The following is a 21,454-nucleotide window of genomic DNA, read 5'->3' on the forward strand; positions in this document are numbered from 1 at the left end:
ATACCTGACTTAATGTAAAGGTCCCCTTTCTGTTGCTAGTATCAAGTTTACATTCAATTGATTTTCACTTTTAAGCCATTCAAATTTGCAACCAACATTTTGGCAAAGGGTCTACACTGAAATACCAAAATGTCTCAAATGTCTCTTATTTTTAATTTCTAAAAAAAATTGTCCAACCAGACTGGCTTTTTGTCAGGTCAAAACTTGTCATTGGCCTGACAAATGACCTGCTTATAGACAAAAATTATTTGCAGGCTTGCAGTACAATTTGGAATGAAATGTCATGTACCAGTCTCATTAAAAAAGACATAAAATCAACATTCAAGTTTGAATCGTAAAGTTCGAATAATGTTTTTGGTTTAAATACTGATTGAAAATACCTATATTCATTTGAATACAACAGAATAGAATATTGAAGCAAAGGATGATATAAATGAAGTCACCGAGTTTAAGGCTTGCCATCTTATACTGTAATGTATAGTTCAAGAAAATAATTATCCATACCTTCCCTACGGAAGGAATTTCTTTTAAGACCCCACCCCACCCCTCTGAAAGTTCCAATTAAGCTTGATACATATCTTTAAATTTTTTAGTCTTCCAGAGCCCCCACACCCAGGAAATTCTAATCCTTTCTATGGGGGGAGTATGGATATTTTCTGGAACTGCACAATCTCTTACCGTTTCCCAGGAGTTATGGAGATAACACCATCAGATTCTTCATTAGACAACTTCCTGCTTGAGGCCGAGTCAGTTCTTTTTGGAGACCGCGCATGCTCTTCGATTACTGCGAATTCATCTCCTCGGCTCTTACTTGAGATGCCATTTGGTTGAGGGTGGTCCGGTGCTGAGGCATCAGCCACTGAGAGGCCAAGAATAGATCTGACACGTGATGAGCGCACGTCTAAAATAGTGTCTGTATAGCCAACTTCTTGAAGGTATCTATCAGAGAATTTCAAGCAACATATGTATTATAATTTTATTCAAGCATGACAGTTGAGCTACCAAATTTGCCATTAATAAACCAAATGCGATTTTGAGACTTGATTACTGCATTGTATTGGAGGCTAGCTGGGAAAATAGACGTGCAAAGCTTCTAGAAAATTAAACACAAGACTTACTGTCGTAAAAGTTGTCGACCTTGCCGCCAGTTCATTCCTTGTTTTGTGTTATTTGTGGTGCCATCTTTGTGAGATTCTTGATTTACATTATCTTCCTCTTTGCTCACTTTTTCTGGTGACACATCTGTACCATATTTTAATCTATGATATTTTGCTCTGTAAGAAACAATGTCCAGAACAATGATGTTAAATCAGAGATAAGCTTCAACACACTTAGCAAAATTGTATATATCACCCTATTCCATTTAAAGTTACAGTATACCTTCAGGGGTGTCTCGCGTGCAAGCGATGTGGCGAGTGCAGTTTAAGCTTTAGATACCTAAAACCCTATATCAAATTAAAGCTTATGGAGCTGGCTATCAAACTATACCAAGAATTTTGAAAGAAAATGAATTGTCGAATTTTTCACGACCACTAAATGCGAGCGCCCGAATCACCTTTCGAAAGCTACAAGTCAAAGCGAATTTCGCTTTTCGCCAATTTAATTTTTTCCTCGGTTTCAGGGCCCAAAGTTGGCATATTCGATTGCAGTAAAAAGTTACAGAACATTTTCGAAATAGGATTAAAAAAATGTGGAGTGATCGTACAAAAATCGCTCTCGAAGAAAAAGTATTTCGAAATTAACAATTCCCAGACACACTTTTGTAGTTTATATGTTACACCAGCCACTGTCCAAATTTAAGAGCAATTGAACAAATTCCCTTTGTGTTATAACTCTTTAAAGTGTCTGCTTCAAGTGAAAAAAATTTATTCGAGAAAACAGCGCTAAGAAAAATTTTCTGCTTCGCAAACAAACTCCACCCACAAACGCCTTTAACTGGGTTCTCAGATAACTAAGCCAATCAGTGCAGGGAAACTTTACTACCGTTAACCTCCTGGTGAAATTTACGTACAAATCTCTGAAAAACTGTTGTGTTTTGCAATGCACTCAAGGAACTGAAGGCAGAGAGATAATTTTTCTGTAGCTCGGTTTTTCTTGAAGCTGGTCTGGCAAAATGGGGAAGACTAAAAAGGATACGAATGCTAGAGTGGCTGAGCGAAGGAAACAAACAAAAGACAGCGCGGAGAGCAACTGTGTGTGGGCAACTGTGCATGGATAATATTTCAAATGGTCTCAATGAGTCCGACGATTCGTCGATATCGGACTCATCAGAAGAGTCTCTGTCAGCATCCCTGTTATTGCTGTCAAGTTCCGAAATTTTTACAGAACCTTTCTTTTCTCTTACCACGAATATTTGCCCACCTTATACGATAACTATAGGTTCATCCACGTGGCGAACTTTCGCTTCTTCACTCATTGATGTATTTTCATTCGTTCTTCGCTGTTTTCGCTTTTTCGAACTGGTCCATGGTTTAAACGTGGTCTATGTTTACTTATAACTCAATAGAGACACGCCTAATATCAAAAATGCTGGGCAGTCAGAACAACAATGCTGATCAACTGAGTAGTCAATTCGTGACATCCATATGGGTAATTCCCGTGAAAATCGCCTCGGTTGATTGCATACACACCATAGGGCTGTCAATCAAGAGGCAGACTTTTACTTCCGGTGAAAACGTAAAACCGCCATTTCTCCGCCAATATTTAGCCTTTTTCAAAAATTTTTTTCAGAACCTAGAGATTATTCTTCGACCACTATTTTGACCCAAAAATCCAAATTTGAAGAAAATTGCCAACCCGAAGGTATACTGTAACCTTAAATACCTCCATCCCTTACTCTAGAGCCTGCTTTGCATTCCATATGGCATGTTATACCATGACATAGAAAATGCAGCCAATTAGAATACAAGAAAGCCATTGTCTACTTAACAGTATTACACTCAACCTTAACATTGTGGACTGCACACATTTTTTTAATCGATTGTGCAGGCCAATGGATTTTTTAAGGCACGGCATAAAATACTTACGCAAGATTTCCTTGTGGTATAACACTGAATATCCCTCTTGTCAAATGAAGGTGAGTGTGTAAACCAAGAAAAATATATACCACTTTGTAGCTATGCAACACTTCCACGTGGTATACCATGGACTATCACATAAGTCCCTTAATTTTCTTGGTATACACAATCCTGTAGGAGAGTGTGTTAACCCATTGACTCCAGTGCCGGCCGTAACCAGTCGTGCGAACCCCCCCCCCCCCCCTACCCAATTTCCTGTGCCAGCTGTAACCAGCCGTAAAAAAAGCACATGAAGACAATAATTGCCTTTCCTACCCTCCCTGAAGATGTTCTGGTTCTCCTATTGTTCTATTGTTGTTAAGGACAGATAAACCAATGAGAATCGGCTTTCTGCACATATTTTTAGAGGAGTTTAGGGGTCCTAGAAAGACAGTTTTTCGTCTTAAAATGATGCACTCGAAAAGTGCAGGTAATCATGGCACGTTGTGAGCCAAGGCTACAAACTTCCAGGGTCTTGTTTTCATACCTAAAATGGAGAAATTACTTTGGCACTTAAAATAGAAAGGAAAAACATAAATCAATGTTTAGGTTGCCTCAGAATGGAAGGTCAAGGTGTTCAGTCCTCCAACCTTTCTGGTAAAAAATTTTTCCTTCCTTCAACCGCCGTGAAAACATGACGATCGGTGCACTTTCAAGTGAGTTTTCAATACAGATCACGGATCTAAAGCAGCTTCCTGGACTTAAGAAAACAAAAATGGTAATGTAGTTACTGTATTACTTCAAAGTTGAACTCAACTTTTAGGACAATTGGTAAAGCCATGGCCGATAAAATAACTGGAAAACTCGTCAGCAAAATCTCAAGCTTTCACTTCAGCGTGAAGAATTAATTTGAACATGCAGCCATGCAGTGGAGCACGTCTGTGAAATTTGGAACATTTTTATGCTTTTAGATAAGTTTTTTTGGCCTCATCTTGAATGAAAATTTATTGTTATTGAACTTCCTGTCACGTTTCTTTCATTTGGTTGCCTTTATTTGCGAATTTTAGGTTTTAAAAGTGAACAGTATTTTTGCATGCTGGATTTCTGCATATTTAATTTACGGCGACCCCTGTGGTTTGTTTGTTTAGTGTATTTGCTTCATTCAAATATGTTTTTTGAGTCTCATTCCGCAACTACAGAACTCCTGAGAAAAGAACTAAAAGGGGACTTAATTAACACATTTGAAATATGATTTATCCCGAAATAATTGGCTTGTTTTTGTCGTCTTTTTGATGTACAACTTTCATCTTTCTTTCGCTGCACTGAATTATTTCGTCGCACGGTGAAGAAATTATCGGATTTCTTCTTTTTAAATTGGTTTTTACATGTGTCTTTTGCTGTTATTTTCCGGTGTTTTATCAAATGTTATCCATTATAGTAAAAGAGTGGAAATCCTGTTGTATTCAGTTTCGTTTGGTCCTCATTTTAGCATAATCAGTTTTCTCGGCTTTTGTCGCGTGGCAAAGAAAAAAAATATAATTTCTTGTTTTCTTATCAGTTTTACAGATCAAGCTGAGTTCTTTTTGTTGATATCTCTTTATATTTTGGCCCTTCATTTATTCAACTTTTAATAAACGATGTCTTGAAACCTGATCTTGTGTCTGTGGTTACTGCGCATATGGTCCATTTTTGTGCTTTCGCCCGCTCTGAAATATTTCACAAAAACACCAGGGAATTAGGGGTGCGTCGCGGGCAATTTCATGTAGGAGTCAATGGGTTAGTACCAGGAAAATGTACAAGTGACAAGTGGGATATTTCATGTTTTATCACAGGAAAGCATTGCATAACTAATTTATACCCTGCCAGAGGGCTGTCATTAAGTTTTGAGTCACCTGCAGCCTTGATCTTCAAAACCATAACATAAAGGGGCTATCAACCATACTCAGCCATAACAGGTGTAACCGGTTACGGCCCTTAATGACAGCCCTGATACTACAAAAGTTAGTATTCCAAGGAACACCATTTGAAAGTGTTGCATAACTAGGATGCACATGTACAGGTACTGGACAACTTAATTGATATGAAAACTTACTGTATATTTAACAAATTAACATCAGTTTTTCATGTGTCTCTCCTGTTATTGATCATAAATTCCGTCATGACATTGTCAAAGTGGCTGGGGATCTCACCGAGTGGATCCGCAGACTACTTTGACAATGCCATGAAGAAATTTATTGTCAATAACAGGAGAGATGCATGAAAAACTGACATCAGTTGGTTTTTCGCTAATAAAACAATAACAAATTGTCAAAATGTCCACTCTTGCTTGTTGAGGCATTGCATAAATTATAAATTCATGTGCCTGTCTGCTTATCGATAATGAAAATTAGCCAATGGGTGGGCAAGAATTTCACCAGTTATCGTAAAAATATAGTTTAATTAACCAAGAGCGATTATTCACTGATTAAATGTAGTATCAAAATTCATCAGCAACATGTAGTGACCTAAAAGTTTATTAAAAGATTACCTTTCTTGTTTGAGAGCATATTCCAACATCTTAATTCTTCTAATTAAATCATGTTTAAGATTCTCTTGCCCTTTTCTTTCTCCTTGTAGGAATGCAATACGTGCCTAGAAATTGAGACATTACAAGGTTATGTACAAAAATGAAACCATTCTTTAACAGCTGGAAACCAAGAAACTAAACCACACTGTGCTCAACCTTGACAGCGTGTACATTCTTTATGAAACTATACACAACCACTGAATGAAATATACATCTAACACAAGCAAGTACTTTTTTTGCTTCTAGTATTTTCCAAACAATTGTACACATGTTTGTTTTTATCCTAGGAGAGCTTTGATTTTCAAAGGAAATTTCCAAGGACATTTCAAAGGTTTTCGAAAGCATTTCAAACATTTTATGGCCCCAGTTGGATGTGATTCACCAAAGACAAAGCAATCAGACTTTTCTCTTGAAAATGGGAGAATTAGGGGAAGTTTACAGTTAATACATTAGACATTTTTTATTGGTCCAATTTACATAATATTTTTCTAAAGCATGTAATAGCTCAAATCTTTCATCAAAGTGTGTGATTTTGGTCCATAGGTGTAAACAGGCATGAGAATGAGGTTTTCAACCTGAAGGAATGAGACTCACACCCATGGGTGAAACTCACATCCAAGGCATGAGAGTTGGCAGGTATGCTCTAGATCTCTCAAAAAGTGAAAGTGATAATAATATAAATATATACATCAAGAACATCAGGCTATTTCTAAATTCATGATTACAAAACTATCAATGAGAAATATTACAAGCAGTTATGACAATAACAGCAAAAATATCTCATCCCATGCATAACACAAGAACTACCACAAAGTATTAAAAAAAACCAAACAGGTTTCTCAGTTAAGTTTTTGGCACAAGGGTCTAAAGCTGAAATAAGGAAGTAATGTTCTGAAGTCTTTACACAAACGATAAAATACCGACACAGAAAATTGAAGGATAGAGAAAGGTGGCAATACTATGCTCTCACGTAAGTCATGAAAACAAATACATTATTGAGCCAAAAATTTAGGATTGACAGAATTACAAATTTAATTTTTTCATGATTGTTAACAGGCAGCTTAATAAGAATGGACCAGACACATACTAAACATAAATATACAATTTCTTTGCCAGGTATTTCAATGACAAGTGAACAGTAGTTTTCTATAATGATGGTTGAAAGCAACAGGTATCGACATTGGGAGTTGATCAGTGATCCATAACTACCTGTGATACTGAATTATTCATTTGCATGTAAACACATCAGAGATAACTCTTCTACACAAAGAAAGTCACCTTGACTCTTGCATTGTGTGATATTTCATCGGTCATTAGTTTGATTACTTCCACATTGTGAAGTATTTAGTATACTGTTGTTTGTAAACAAAATTATTAAAGGCACAGGCAAGGCAACCTTTATAAAGTGATAAATAAGTGTTAAAATATCACCTAGACTTCACTGATATCAGATTTGAATTAATCGTGTCTCAAGGTTTGAATTTACTAGTTATCATATAACACGAAATTTGAGATAAATACATACTAATTTATAAAATGATGGGATGTATATATTCCTATAATGCCAGACATCACTAATATTTTTCCAAAGAAATGATCACAAGCTGTGTACAAGCGGGGCTCTTGTCTATGTGACATATTTAATCAACTTGAAACAAAACCATTTTTTACTAAAACATAAACATCCAGAAATTAACGATTAAGCTCTGGATCTTTGATACAACCAAGCAAACATACGCACCTACAAAAATCGTTCATCGATCTGTCTTTGTCAAACGAGGAACGTACAACTTTCAGGAAATTCAATCGAAAGAGCATTCGAGATCGAGACGGACGAAATTCAAAATAATAACACAATTCTGATAGCCTTTCTTCCAAAGCCTTTGAAAGCACACTTTGTCCGGACAAGATCGAAAAGTCAGGGTCTTAAATTCAACTAAACATAATCAACCCTGTTTTGAAGGAGTTTCTTTTATAGCCCAATATCTCAAGATTCCTTGAACAAGCCTTTGATCGCAAGATTTCAAGATAAGACTAACTAGAGACTAGAAGCTGGGAGTTCGGATATTTCTGGGTTCTCCAATCAACAAGCACAATTTCATACCTTACTACTACCAAAAATCAAGCTTTTTCCTCAGAACATGATAATAACGACTGTTGCAATTCACTTTCGGCGACGAAACGTTTAGAAAACATTTCGGAAGTAAACCTTAAATTGGATCATAACACTACGCAGCTAAGCTCAACTTCGAAGGTCATTTACGAGAATTACGCATAGCCGAAGGTTTCGAACAACCTTTTTAGCCCGTGAACACCGGTACGATGAAACAAGGAAAGCAACTAACGGATGGTTTGAAGGTCGTATTTCACATTTAAAAGCTACGAAGAAGCAGTAATAAAGCTATTTCAAGCTTACCTGCAATTCGGCTTTCTCCACGTCCCAATGTGCTCGATCCATTTCAAATCTGGCCCACTCATGTTGAATAAAATGTAAAATGCCCGGTATTGTATACTTTGTTCCTGAATCATTCTCTTGGATTTGAGAAGAAACCGGAACTTTTCCACCATTGTCGTTTTCCATGTCAACTTGAAGCTACAACTTTTTACTCCATGAAAGCCGCCATTACATTAGCACGCGACAATGGATCGGCAGTGCAAGGGGCACTCCGAAGGCGCCAAGGAAACCGTCATTCGATCTCTCTTTAATTCCTACAACAGAAGCAATGGGGGTACTTAAACACAGGATATCGCTGAAAATATTTTCTCTCTTGTAATGGACTAAAAGTAGAAGCTTACTCCGTCGAAAAAACCGCTCTCTTGGTGATAATCCCCCCTCAAAGATGGAAGGCACTCAGATTGCCTTTCATTCAAGATCACATGACATCTTCTCTCTACCATCACCCTATCAAATTCCTGCACACCGAATTCCGAGCATTACCGAAACGATACCGAAGATTATCCGAAGATTAAATATCGCGCCCGCACTATTTAAGACCTCTCCATAAAATTAAGGAAGGTTTGGTTATAAATACTCAAATACAGCATTTTTTCGAAATTAGCAGATGATACACTACAAATAAATACACAGATCACAATTTCATGGCCAACTTTTCAAGTATTACGCTGTAAATTCCATTTTTGAGTTACTTCCCCTTGATTGGTCAGTGGTGCACTTCATGTAAATTGACATTATGTTTCGTGAGCTGTCGCCTGACTGTTTTCATATCGCGGCGGAGAAAGTGACTTAAAATTTGCATGGTAAGTATCAGAGGTCGTTTTGTTTCAAGATTACAAGAAATAAATGTTATTAAACGGAATTGTATTTTAAAATTTGCTATCTTTTATAACGTTGTACTTTGATCGTTGAACACTTCAAAATAGTTTTGAGATTATGCAAGCTGAGTTCCCAGCTGATCTCTCACAAGATTTTACATTTTAACGTGATTGTTGTTTTGTTTATTTCTTCTTTCAAGTCGACTGGAGTGAAATTTACCAAATCAGGAATACCTATTCCTTTAGATTCCTTTGGAAATGAGATGTGTTTATTGTTCATCAAATATGGCAGATGCCGATTCAAGAAAAAATGCAAAAAGTCTCACTGGACACCACCTTTGCCAGGTAAAGCGGCCTACCAACCCGAGGGAGACCAAAGATTCATTAACATTTTCAGCAACAGGGCAACTGGTTTTCACAGGCGGGCAGAACGTTTTGAATTGAACTTCTTTACAAGAAAACCTTTCCTCTCCATGGTCAAACCAGGCAACCAAAATCACCCTTACAGCCGGTCAATTTGCCCGGTGCCCGGCCATTAATGAAACCACTGTACAGATCTCTTGAAAAACCTGGAAATTCCCCTTATATGTAAACAAACGTATTCTAAGCTGAATTGAACTGCAATTCATTATTGCCATTTTTTCATACAGAGAGTAGGGCCAGAAATTTTACTCCCTCTAGGCCTTCCTCTCTTGCGGTTTCCTTCGGGTGCCCACTTCACTGCAATGCATGGGAGGGAATGTCTTATCCATTTGCAGCACATGTCCAATCATGTCCACCTCCTTCTCATTACTTCTTTACTGATAGTTTCCATGTTAGCTCTCTTTGCATAGGCCAATTATTAAAAGATTCTTAAAAGTCTAAGCAGGCACTTGTTCTGGGAAAACTGTGAATGCATTTCTTTTATTGCAGTGCTACTTTGCTCATGTAATAGTTGCTTTGGACAGATAGCTATTTTTTAATATCAGCCATGAAAATATGCGCAGCTTGCTCGAAGTCACTTACTTTCTGTTTTGTTGATGAAAAAAACTCAACACTTTCATGTTCCAGATGAAGAGTATCCAAGGTTACCACCTTTGCCAATGTCACCTCCCCCGTACTCATCATCTCTTGACAGCTACCCATCTTCTAAGAGAAACATTACTAGTCAACCGTCAGGAGAAGAAAGACAGAATCTCCCAGCCATTGAAATGAGCTTTCATCAGACAAAGTGTACTGCATATATAGGAAATGATAACACTGGTTTGGAATCAACAGAGAGTGGGTTGCCATATTCACAAGGTTTCATTGCTTCACAAATGCCAAAGAACCTAGGATGCTATACACAAGATGAAACCTTTGGAATGGCACAGCCTTTGGTTCAAGATATGTCTGACGACATTCAGACTGATCCTGACCTTGGTTTTACTCATGCCTCAAGCAGATCTTCAAGATCACCAACAATTATTTCAAATTTTCAGGATCTTAGTGTGAACACCACAAAGCCAGTAAATGATTCAGAGTACAGTACAGTTGAAGAGGCCACCCCTGTTAATGCAAATTTGACTGCGCAACAGTTGGAAAAAACAGTGGATAGAATGGTACAAGAGATCTATCAGGGAAAATACAGATTTGAATTTGTGTATCATTCAAAAAGGCAAGCCAAAGGTTTGTACTAAACGTTTAAAAACATATTAATATGTTAACAAATGTGTGAAAAAATGGCAACAGTTACATATAACTCTTTGTGCTCTGTGTTCTATATAATGATGCATCAATTGGATGCCTGTAGTGCTAGGTAATAAACACCTAACACTATAGCAAATAATAAATCTTATCTAGTAACATTTTAGAAACACACCATAGGATAGGGTGCACCAGAAGCATTTTTTCTATAACTTGATACGTGTAGGAACACAGGGACAGCACAAGCTGTTTATATAATCGCATCATGAGCAAAGGTTAAATTTACATTTGGAAAATTGAAATAAACAAGTGCTTTTTCTCTCTTTTTCACACCTCAGTTTAACACTCCTCGACATTTGGTAGAACTTTAAAAAGTTGTGTAAATGCTTGCCCACAGGTCGGCATGTGGGGTCCCACTGACAGCATTTCTCGTTCTCTCAAACTTTCACTCATGTTTCTAGAAACTCAAAAGAAACACAGAAAAATGTTTTCTATCTCTTAAAGTGCCCATAATGTCAAAACTTTTTTTTGCTCATCTAATTTTACATTTCACCTAATGAGCTTCTCCGAAAAAATTTTTCGATTTGGATAAAATGCAATTTTTTTACAAATCTTTACAAAGTTCAAAATTCTATTTTCGTGCGGTCAACCCCTGCCGCTGGTCACAAGAATAACGTGCTCAAAATGGCCTTGAGACTGATGCCTGTGACGTAGGTTCAGGAACCTACAATGAAGACTGATGTTGTTTCTGGGATCATTAACATTGTTACAAAGAGCAGCAATGCACCTTTCCGGCATTTTCAACTAAAATAATGTAGACAACTCTGAAGCAAAATTTTCTCTTGTTTTCAAGTCAGATAAGTCATGAACCAAATCACATGTTCCTGAACCTATGTCACGACTCACTTCAAACCAAGGAAGACTGGTGCGAATGGTGGACCAAAATGGCGGCAAATTTGAACGCCTTTAAAAACTTATTAAAAAAATGCGTTTTATCCAAATCGCAGAAGTTCATTAGGTGAAATGTAGAATTAGATGAGCAAAAAAACATTTTGACATTATAGGCACTTTAAGTGGTATATGTGCCTTCTGCATAAGGAAATGGAAAATAATACCATGCCATGGGCTTATAATACCATTAGACAGAGTTACTGTGTAATCCCAGCATGTTAACACGTCTGTAATGTGAGGTAATTTAGGACGATTAGCCATCAGAGGTTTCATGAATTCAAAGTTTTTAGCATGAAGGCAGTTGATTTTCAGTGCAGGCAAAAAGCTTTGAAATGAACTTTGATGCGAAAACAGCATGATGCTGCCCCTTGAAAATGTTGAATTCTATTTGTAGGAAATGACTGGAGATACCAGAGCAACACTGATCAGAGTTATAAACAATATGGAGCTTATTATGACCGAGTGAGAGGGAAGCTTCAAGTTCAAAATGAACCACACAATAAGGTATAACATTTTTAGAGTCAAGAGGAGGTGATTGGAAATGATCTAGCCTGCAATTTTTATTTATAAATTTTAAACTTATATTGAGAACTCATTAATTAAATTTTGCATACTTTTATTTGTGACCTTTTGTAGGTGGAAAAGAAAAGATTAAAACTTTTGCGTAAAGCTCACTGGAACACTTGCCAAGTACTCAAAACAAGGCTGGCTCAACTACCACCAAGCTACTCCCTGAATGTGAATTTTGCACGAGTGAACTTTAACAGACTGCGGCCATATTTTTATCTCTTAGTGCAGCAGGTAAGTGATGTGAAGTTTCTAGTTTGAAAAGGCAGCGGGGTGAAATTTGATTTAAGTTAATTAACTCTTGTAAACATGTAGAATCTGGCCGGTCACAACAACTAAAACACATGCATGCAATCAATCAATCACTCCAAAATCGCAAAAACTTACAAAAACAGAGTAACTAGAAAGTACACATATAAGTGAAAGTTTGGTGAAATTTGATTCTTATTTGTTGTGAAAGAAGTGTGTGTCCATCAATAAATATTAACGAGGCAAGATTACACATGATGGGGAAAGTTTCTCATGAAAACAAAATAGATATGGGTGGGGCCAAATGGTGTGATTTTTGAACCATAATTGACCTAAATTGGGAGTTTGGAACAAGAAATTTAAGTTTGGGGCCTCTCCCCTCTGCAGAGGCTTCCTATGGGAAATTGAATAATGGGTCAAGGCAGTGCAAAAGAGGCCTTGCAGAGGAGAGAGGTTTGGGGCAGAACCAAAATAGGGTAGGGAAAATTGCATATTCGGGCATGAAACAGGGTAATAGGGTTTCAGGAGTATGCTGTACACCTCCACTGAAAATTTTGGTAAACCCCTCTCCCTTCCACTCCCTTGAGCACACAGTATCTCTTTACAAACGATGAAAAATTACCTTACATCATTTACATACATGTAACATAACTTAACTCTGTTTTCTCCTGTGGCAGATTAAAGTGGAGGGACCTAGGGGGCCTGGGTACTCATTTTTGTTGGAAGAAAAGATTTCCCTTACACACGTTATGACACTTTCACCCCACCCACCCCTCCAGCTTTTCTTATAAGCACATCTGGACCTGTCTTGCTCTCTTATGTTACATTATAGTGCTTCTTCTGTGCGGAGCCAGCCGAGACACGATGGAGACCAACTGCATTTTCTTGTTTAATGGCAGACACTCTGATTGCTTTCTTCACAAATTGTAATATCGCTCCAGTGGAGGCAGAAAAGAAGATGCTGGATTGGGGTGCACGGCCAGTCAGGGTTAGTAACAAGTACTTTTGTTTCATTTTGTAAGCGAGTCATTTAATGTTCATTGGTCTAATTTCTCTACTAATTCTTCTCTACACGTACTGTGATTGGTCAATGTAGTGGGCAGCATATTCTACTGGCGCTTATCTCTGGTTTCTGTAGCATGAGGCGACTAGGAGTATTTCTACTCCCCCCTGGATTGGATGCTATTTTACTGCAGGGTTACCCCCCAGCATTAAATTTGCCAGTATCCATTTATACACCTGGGTGTAGAGAGGCACTGTAAGAGTAAAGTGTCTTGCCCATGAACACAGTGCAATGTTGCCAGCCAGGCCACTCAATCCAGAGTCGAGCACACTAACCACTTCCCTGCCACAAACAAGAAGAGCACCTCAGTTTCAAGCTAACAATGGCCTAGTCAGAAGTCTAATTTTGTTTGTTTGTGTTCAGGTGCGGCAGTGTATTTCTCATATGTGGTCCATTATCGTGAAGTCTTCCTTATCTACCACTGGAGTTGCGCAAGAAGTGATGGCTTGTGAAAAGCAAGTGTTTGCAAAGAAACTGTAAGTCTACTTTCAATGATTCTTGCCGTCACAATGAAATTAACCTCCACTCCTCTTGAAATGTTTTGTTCCTCATTTTTGACAACTTTTTCCATTTTTGCCATTTTTTCTACCTATAGGGTGAGAACCAGTTGCACGAGCAATTAACTGGGGGAGGGGGTATCTGACCAGCCACGCCCTCATGGGGGACAAAAATCCCCATCATTTTGAAAGCTTCTCATTACTTTCCTGTCTGACAACGTATAGATTTAGTGAGGAGAAGTCAGATGCTGATCACTCAGTTTTAATTGCAGATGTGCGGTGGATTACGCGTATGCTTGTTCGCTGGCTGCACCATTGATGAAAGCGAATGTGGACAGGTCAACACCCACAATCACAATATCTGTCAGGCAAGGAATTCAAGCTGTTAAGAAAGCATCGCTTATAGGACAGAAACCAAAAATCTTGAAGTTGCAGAGAGTCGGTGAAAGTGTTAGTGTAAGGATAAAATCCTCTACAACACTTGATAAAGGAGTTTCAAATAGTAAGGGAGTGACTTGCAAGAAAAAGAGAAGAACTCGAAGGTCACGGCAACTTTCGTTACTAGATCAGCAAGGCAAACAGGATTTGCAGAAACGTTGTAAAACGATTCTTGACAATGCGGTGGATTGTCCTTAAGCTCGACTTCGCCGAAATGTTACTTCTGCGTTGCGTCACACACGCGTTATGTTTCGTTAGCTACGCTTTGTAGGAGTATGGCGGTTATGGCTCCTGGATGTGGGCCAGGTTACGTTGTGTTACATTACACGTGCTTTACGTGGAATACGTTACGTTTTGTTATGGCATGTGCGCGCTTTTTCTGCTTCGCTACGTTGTTACATTAGTACGTTACAGTGAGTGTCACGAGCACCCGCCTGCCTAGTTGTGTGGAACACGTTACGCTCTGTACGTTACGTTGTGTGGAATACGTTATGTGTTTTACGTGGACCGCGCAACGTTTTGTTATGGCACGTGCGCGTTATTTGTGCTTCGTTGTTACGTTACGCTTTGTAGTGCATGTCAAGAGCACCCGCCCGCCTAGTTGTGTAAAATACTTTATGCTCTGAACGTTACGTTGTGTGATATATGTTACGTGCTCACGTGGACTACGTTACGTTTTGTTTTGGTATGTGCGCGTTGTTCGTGCTTCGTTATGTTACATTACGCTTTGTAAAGCATGTCAGGACCACCTACCTGTCTTGTTGTGTAGAATACGTTACGCTTTGTAATGTTACAAACCGTTATAAGTGAAAAAAAATCTCGAGCTTTACAAAATAATTGAGCCCCCGTGTTTATTCATTCTTGGCGTGCCTTGGTTGCGAACTGCAGCTCTTCGAAATTAATCGTCGACCGCTTATTTCGCTCGTGTGTTTCTCGCTTCTCGCTTCTCGTACGCTTGATCCACGAGAGAGGATCAAGACTGAATCATGATCCACAGTACACAGGGGGTGGGGGTGGGGGGTGGGGGAGTGGTGTAGGAAGCTTTTTCGCGCGGCACTCCTCTCCTACCATTTTTTTTTTTTTTTTCACTGTTTCTTTGTATTACTCCCATACTAACCTTGCCTGGTTCCTGTACGGCTTTCTACCAGGCCTCCAGGGTCAATTGGTTTTGGTGACGTATCCGAGACAAACTTTTTGCCTCGGACCACGTGACGCGACAAAGATTGATCGAGTCGAAATATCGAGGCCTAGAGACTAGGCAAATGCTAAAATAACACCTGGACCAGGATCCCCAGTGGGGTATAGAGCGAAATAAAGCTGCCAGCAGAACGGGAAAAAAGTTTAAACCACGTGCACAGTCTATTTTCTTTATTTCACTTTCCGCGTGAAACAAAGGAAAAAGCTTCTAAACGTCTACACACAGGCCGCAGAAAGAACATTATAGTTGTCTGTAGGGTCAGTCATGCAATCAGTGGTATCGAACAGCTATCCATTCCTGGGGGACTTTTTTCTCCTCTTCCACTGTACTAAGCAAATTAGTTACAGCAATAGAAGAGACCTGAACTTGGGTGTGGGAAAAAGAAGTTCGCGGGTACCCGATAGAGCACGAGACGAGTGAGCCTAGGACTCGCCTTGCGCGGGTGTGACTCACGTTCCCCTTTCACGCGTGTGACTCACGTTCGCCTTCCACGCACCAGCAACGTCAGTAAACTTTGGCCCTTCAAATTGTTTCATTGAAATATTTTATTGAGAGCTCAGCAAAGAAAAAATAATAATTTGGCACCAAAGTAAACAACTTGCATTGGAGCGAAAACCACAAGAGAGAGACTGTACACTCTATGGTGCTAAAGCACACATTTTTTGCAAATAATGAAGTCGTTCTTGGCTTCCCGTCTCAGCACCAAGGAAACCTTCAACAGTCACTCCTCCTTCATTCTGTGAAGCACTCTGTTGCAAAATCTTGTCTTCCAAATCCTGTAGCAGTTTTGGGTTCAACAACCCAGCTTTTGTACAAGACCAAAGCACTTGACACAGCTGAATGCTTCCAAATGTTTCTAAGTCCCTCGACAACAGTTCTGTCTCGAGTGCCTTCAAAAACGCACCACAAGGGATTTCTGACAAGACGTACGAATAGAGGCAAAGGACTAACTCGCCATTTTCAAGGTTATTGAAACCTCGATTGTAGATCTCCTGCGCTACAACTCTAAACACTCTACAGTTTGTCATTCGTCTTGTAGCAAATGCCCAGATTATCCAACAAAGAGGCAGTGAATAGTAATCTTTGACCCGTCTGGTGACTATTTCTCTATCAAACGCTGCAAAGAGCTCTTCACTTCCTACACCTGCCATCGCAAACGCTCTCAGAATCGCAACGAGCTCAGTTCTGAGCAGTTTAAATGGCGAACGCCGCAGAATCTCCCTTTCAGCTTTGTTGAAAAAGCTATCAGAGGAGATGTCCATGATGGCAAACGCGCGTAAGATCTGGGTTATTTCTCCGTTGTGAAACATTCTGAAACCCCTTTCCACAATTTCAGCTTCAACTGTTTTGTAGAAATCTTCGCTACCGTAGCCCATCTTAATAAATGATGTCAGAATTCCAGCAATTTGTCGCTTTTCGAAACGGGATATCTTGATTTTGCCGTCCAAAATGGCTCCCTCGACTCGCTTGAAGACTCGCGAGTCTTTCACTTTCAACTCAGTCAACCCATTCAAGATCTGGCAGACCTCTGCTTTGTAAAAGAAAGAGACATCGTGAAACGAAATTTCTCTTAAACAGACTTTCACGAGACGGTGGTCACGCTCTTTGAGTTTCCCCAAGGACCACAAGACGTTGGCGAGTCCTTGAGCTTTACACGCAAGGATGTTATCAGCAATGAAATCTAGGATTTCAATGTACGCACTTTCTCCCCCATACAAGACTTTTTCTTTTTCTTTCTGCAAAACTTCTGCTTGGACTTTATGTTTCTGGACAATCTTCGCCATGTGATGAAGCATTGTTATTCTGTTGGTCAGCGAGGCTTGGTCCTTCCAAGACTCGTAAAATTCCAGTTGTTCCTGCACTGTAGACCTTAACAATATCTCTTTATTAAGCTCCAATTCCCTCACGTAAGAAGCTGGTAGACCAGCGAGGCCCTGGTTAAGCTGTGACGCAAAACATTTCGGCTCTGTCAAGACTTTTCCTCTCAACTTTGCAGTTTGGACTGACGAGCACAAAGTGGTGTAAAAACCGTTTGTTGTTTTGTTAACTTGGGGCATCAAAACAGATGGAGCAAAGGAATGTATTGCCCTTTTAGTAGCTTTTCTAGTGCACAAGAGGGCAATCCTGCTATTACAATGCACCAACAGGTTCATCTTGTCCATCATGTATTCTTTAATGAAAAGTCCCCTTCTCAGCTGAAGAACATCACCTTTAACACTAATCCATTCAACAGCTCCTTTTCCATAAAAAAACAAAAACAAAAACACAAGCTTCGTGAATTGACTAGTCAGTGAAAATAAAGAAATGCTGATTGAATAAGTAACATTTTAAAAAATATATATGTTGGAAAATCTGGAACAATGAATACTTCTCATACATGCACAATTGCAGTGAAGTGGATTTACAAAGATGGGCTTAAACAAGGCATCATATACAAGGAACCAGGGTGTCTCTTGATCTTGGGGTGACCCTTAGAAAAAGGTCGCCTGCAGCAGTAACACAGTCATGTGTATGAAGCCAAAATCAATTCTTATCCAGCTTATCAAAATTTGATAGTTAATGTAAAATGGGTTTTGCCACACTGTTTTTGAAATGTTAATACTTAATGCTAAAATTAAGGGTGGTTCAGCAGGTAATTTTGTTGCTATGGTAACCTTTTGTCTCACAGGTAGGTACACTAAAGATTGGGCAGTTTTTTGATACCATGATTGTAGCATCAACTGATAAAAAGTCTTGGAAAGTGCTGGAAACTGTTTTGAGCGACGTAACAAGGGGGCAAGCATTTGCACCCTGATATTCACTATTGGGTTCTTATGGAACTTCATATATGTACTAAATTTGGCATGATAACTTGATTTATGGGGTTGTTAATGATATTTAAATATATAAAAAACATTGATATTGTGTGATGTCATCAAAGTTCTCCATTGGTAAATATGTTTACCATCTTGTAATATTTCTCGCACAAAATTCTATCATAAAATTAATTATGCAAACCGTTGTTAATTTTTAAGAACTGTAAGAAGCACTCAGCTCTGCCTTATGCTATGTAACCGTACTTCTTGTGTTCGTGAAAATTCCCTTGTGCTTATACATCTCCAACAATGCACTCAGGCAAGTGAGCATTATGTTACCTTATTGTAAATTATGGAAAATCTTAATCTAACCACCAACTGGCCACAATCAACTCCCTGGGAGGGGGGGGGGGGGGGGCTTCCATGTGAAAAGGTCGAGGACACTCATTATCTCGCTTAAGGGTGTAAATTTATGGATTTTGGTCTCAGTGGTATTTTGAAGGGTCAAATAAAGCTTCAAACACACCCAGATTGGTCTCATTGAGGGGTTTAAATCAAATTTTCCGAAGAGCATCCCGTGATTTTATCTGACATCAACTGGATCATTGGATAATGCAATTTGAGAGTTTTCATTATACCATGCTCTACGAGTATGGTAAGCAAACACATGATTTTTAGTTTAGTTTAGTTTTCTATATATTTTTTTAGGGGGAGGGTTATTTTAAGACAATATTATTATTCTACTCATGCTTGTTGCATATGAGATGATTATAGCCAACACAGTGCTATGTGCCTCATTGGCTAGCTACCATCTCAAATCCAATGCTCACTCATGGATAAATTGGTAATTATTCTAGTGCCCTGGAGACAGTTATGAGGATAATATAAATCATCTTACCATGCACATTTTTAACGGTTTGGACAAAGCACTGACCCCCGATCAGCCGACCCCCTAATGATCCCCCTACAGACCCCCTATCAAATTAATGGAAAATAAAATTTAAACAAACCCAGAACTATCAATAGGACCACTTAAAGTTCACTAATAAATTTAGCTTCCCCGAAATTCGCCAGATGGCAGACGAGTTGCGGACTTCCAACTCTCTTCTCCTTTGATGGTAAGTGCAGGCTTTGTTTATGGAAACCGAGTACAGAATAAGTTAGAATATTATCAAGGATGGTATTCATACCCATCTGAAAACCAAGCAATGAAAGTAACAAAGAAACGCTGGCAATACTAACATGCTTGTGATTGACCGTGGGTGACACGAACACGCATTACGTAAACATTAACCGGAAGTCGATTTTTGCATGGTAGTTTCAGGTGTCTCGCCAATTTTCCTCAAGCCAGTATTCAAATTAAAAAGTGGGTTTGGACAATTTTCTCCTTGATGCATATGGTCGTCTAAAGGTCCACGGATCTCAAAGTAACTTATTTTGGTTTAACAGACACATGTAATAATATTAATGGCCTTGTTAATGGTGAACAACACAATCATCTACCACCTCAAATGAACAACAAGGTACTGATTGAGCTTGACCAAGGACAAGCCTATATTCCCAATGTTTAAAGCAATTATGACAGTTAATATTTCACTTGATTCTACAGAGGGTGGTGACATTTTTTGTTGGGTGGTGGGAAAGAGTCCGTTCAGTACCTATTAAATTAGCGATTTTATCATGGTGAAAGTTCATCCTATAATCACTCATGTGACTTCCGGTTGATGTATTGTGTGTGTGTCGCCCAGGGTCACTTACGACCTTATTTCATTTCTTCATTACTTTCATTGCTAAATTTGCTATAGGCACGAATACTATACTTGATGATATTTCAACTAATTCTGTGCCAGACTTGCCGTAAACGATACCTGCACCTACCATCAAAGGAGAAGAGAGTCGGAAATCTGGAACTCGTCCACCAAATTGGAAATGTCAGGTAAGCTATATTTATTACTGAACATGAAGTGGTGCCATTGATAGTTCTGAGCTTGTTTTAATTTTATTTTCCCATTGATTTTATAGGGATCAATTAGGGGATCAGTGTTTTGCCAAAACCCCATTTTTAATGTGACAGATGACATTCAGTTGGGTGGAAAGAAATATTCCACTTGCAAACTTTTATTGCGCTCTGAGTACAGGAAATTATTTATTTTTTAATCATGATTCCAGAGAAAGAAAAGAATATTTTTGATTGTAGTTGGTAGTAGTTAAAATGTGGTCATGAGATCAGATGAGATTGAGCTTTACACTGTATATTTTACTGCTATATTTCAACAGCTTTCCTTTGGAAATGTTGTACCGTGAAATTCAAAACGGCGAGGCACTTTTTCTCTCAAAGCTCAGAATCCAGTAAGCTTACTTTCATATTGTAAAAATGGAGTGAAAATATAAAATTTTGTTTTAATTTTGAACCAAGCAAAAAGACAATATACAGATCTTTGAATTTACCTCCAGCTGGTCTGTTACACGCAAAATCCATCCTATGGATCAGTGAAAGGTACACACCACAACGAAGGGATGTACAGAGAAACTGATACGACTGCACAAAAATGGAAGCTCACTTGTGTAACCGCTTACATAACATGTTTGGCCCAATTGTATAAAGTCAATTTGTTGCTCCTGTCTAAGGCAAAACTACTCTTCAGATTATATACTTACCTGAATTTTAACTATTTAAGTTCGATCCCTTTAGAGAGCCTCTCCTGTCGATATTAAACAAGATTACAGCCGCGAATTGTAAGCAAACTCGTCTCAATTCCGGCCGGCCATCTTGGATTGCAAACTTGATGCCAGGTCTCGACGCGGTCCAGACTAACGTGCGCTGTCGCAACATTTGAGCGCGGGCTCACGAAAAATTTGACCATCTCCGACCGGTTTGACCAGTTTTCTTGGTTTTGAATCTCCATGATGAACAATTTAACAAATTGACGTCAGTTTTTTTATGCGTCTGTCCCCTTATTGATGATAAATTGCGTCATAACATTGTCAAAGTGGCTGTTGAACCACGAGCCGTAGGCGAGTGGTTCCGCAGTAAACTTTGACAATGTTATGACGAAATTTATCATCAATAAGAGGTAAAAAACTGACGTCAATTTTTTTTCTTTTTTTTTACATTAACAAGACCCCAAAATGGTGGAATAAATGGGGAAAAGACGCCGTAAATTTGCCGGAAACAAAGATAAGTGAATTTTAATCA

General features: G+C 38.8%; 3 protein-coding genes across 3 annotated transcripts in view; 1 reads left to right on the plus strand and 2 right to left on the minus strand.

Moving 5' to 3' along the window:
• LOC145485114 (striatin-like) overlaps positions 1–8,557 on the minus strand; it is a 29,409-nt gene extending 20,852 nt beyond the window's left edge. The window contains exons 1-5 of the mRNA XM_081463790.1: positions 8,359–8,557; positions 7,979–8,271; positions 5,524–5,627; positions 1,119–1,274; positions 679–939 (exon numbers count right to left, since the gene is read on the minus strand). Of these exons, the coding sequence (XP_081319916.1) occupies positions 679–939; positions 1,119–1,274; positions 5,524–5,627; positions 7,979–8,143 (686 nt within the window). The 5' untranslated portion in view covers positions 8,144–8,271; positions 8,359–8,557. The remainder of the gene's footprint in view (positions 1–678; positions 940–1,118; positions 1,275–5,523; positions 5,628–7,978; positions 8,272–8,358) is intronic.
• Positions 8,558–8,764: 207 nt separating this feature from the next.
• LOC145483792 (uncharacterized) lies at positions 8,765–15,904 on the plus strand. Its single transcript, XM_081462339.1, has 8 exons — positions 8,765–8,820; positions 9,036–9,180; positions 9,886–10,482; positions 11,846–11,955; positions 12,088–12,252; positions 13,100–13,255; positions 13,694–13,806; positions 14,100–15,904. The coding sequence occupies exons 1-8, from the start codon at positions 8,818–8,820 to the stop codon at positions 14,461–14,463; spliced, it is 1,653 nt and encodes a 550-aa protein (XP_081318465.1). The 5' UTR covers positions 8,765–8,817; the 3' UTR covers positions 14,464–15,904.
• An 88-nt stretch (positions 15,905–15,992) lies between these two features.
• Positions 15,993–21,110, minus strand: LOC145483793 (uncharacterized). The gene is made up of 2 exons (XM_081462340.1): positions 20,917–21,110; positions 15,993–17,699 (listed from the first exon to the last, which is right to left on the minus strand). The coding sequence occupies exon 2, from the start codon at positions 17,626–17,628 to the stop codon at positions 16,102–16,104; it is 1,527 nt and encodes a 508-aa protein (XP_081318466.1). The 5' UTR covers positions 17,629–17,699; positions 20,917–21,110; the 3' UTR covers positions 15,993–16,101.
• Between the last annotated feature and the right edge of the window lie 344 nt (positions 21,111–21,454).

This window comes from Orbicella franksi, chromosome 4, assembly GCF_964199315.1.
Source record: "Orbicella franksi chromosome 4, jaOrbFran1.1, whole genome shotgun sequence".
NCBI lineage: Eukaryota > Metazoa > Cnidaria > Anthozoa > Scleractinia > Merulinidae > Orbicella > Orbicella franksi.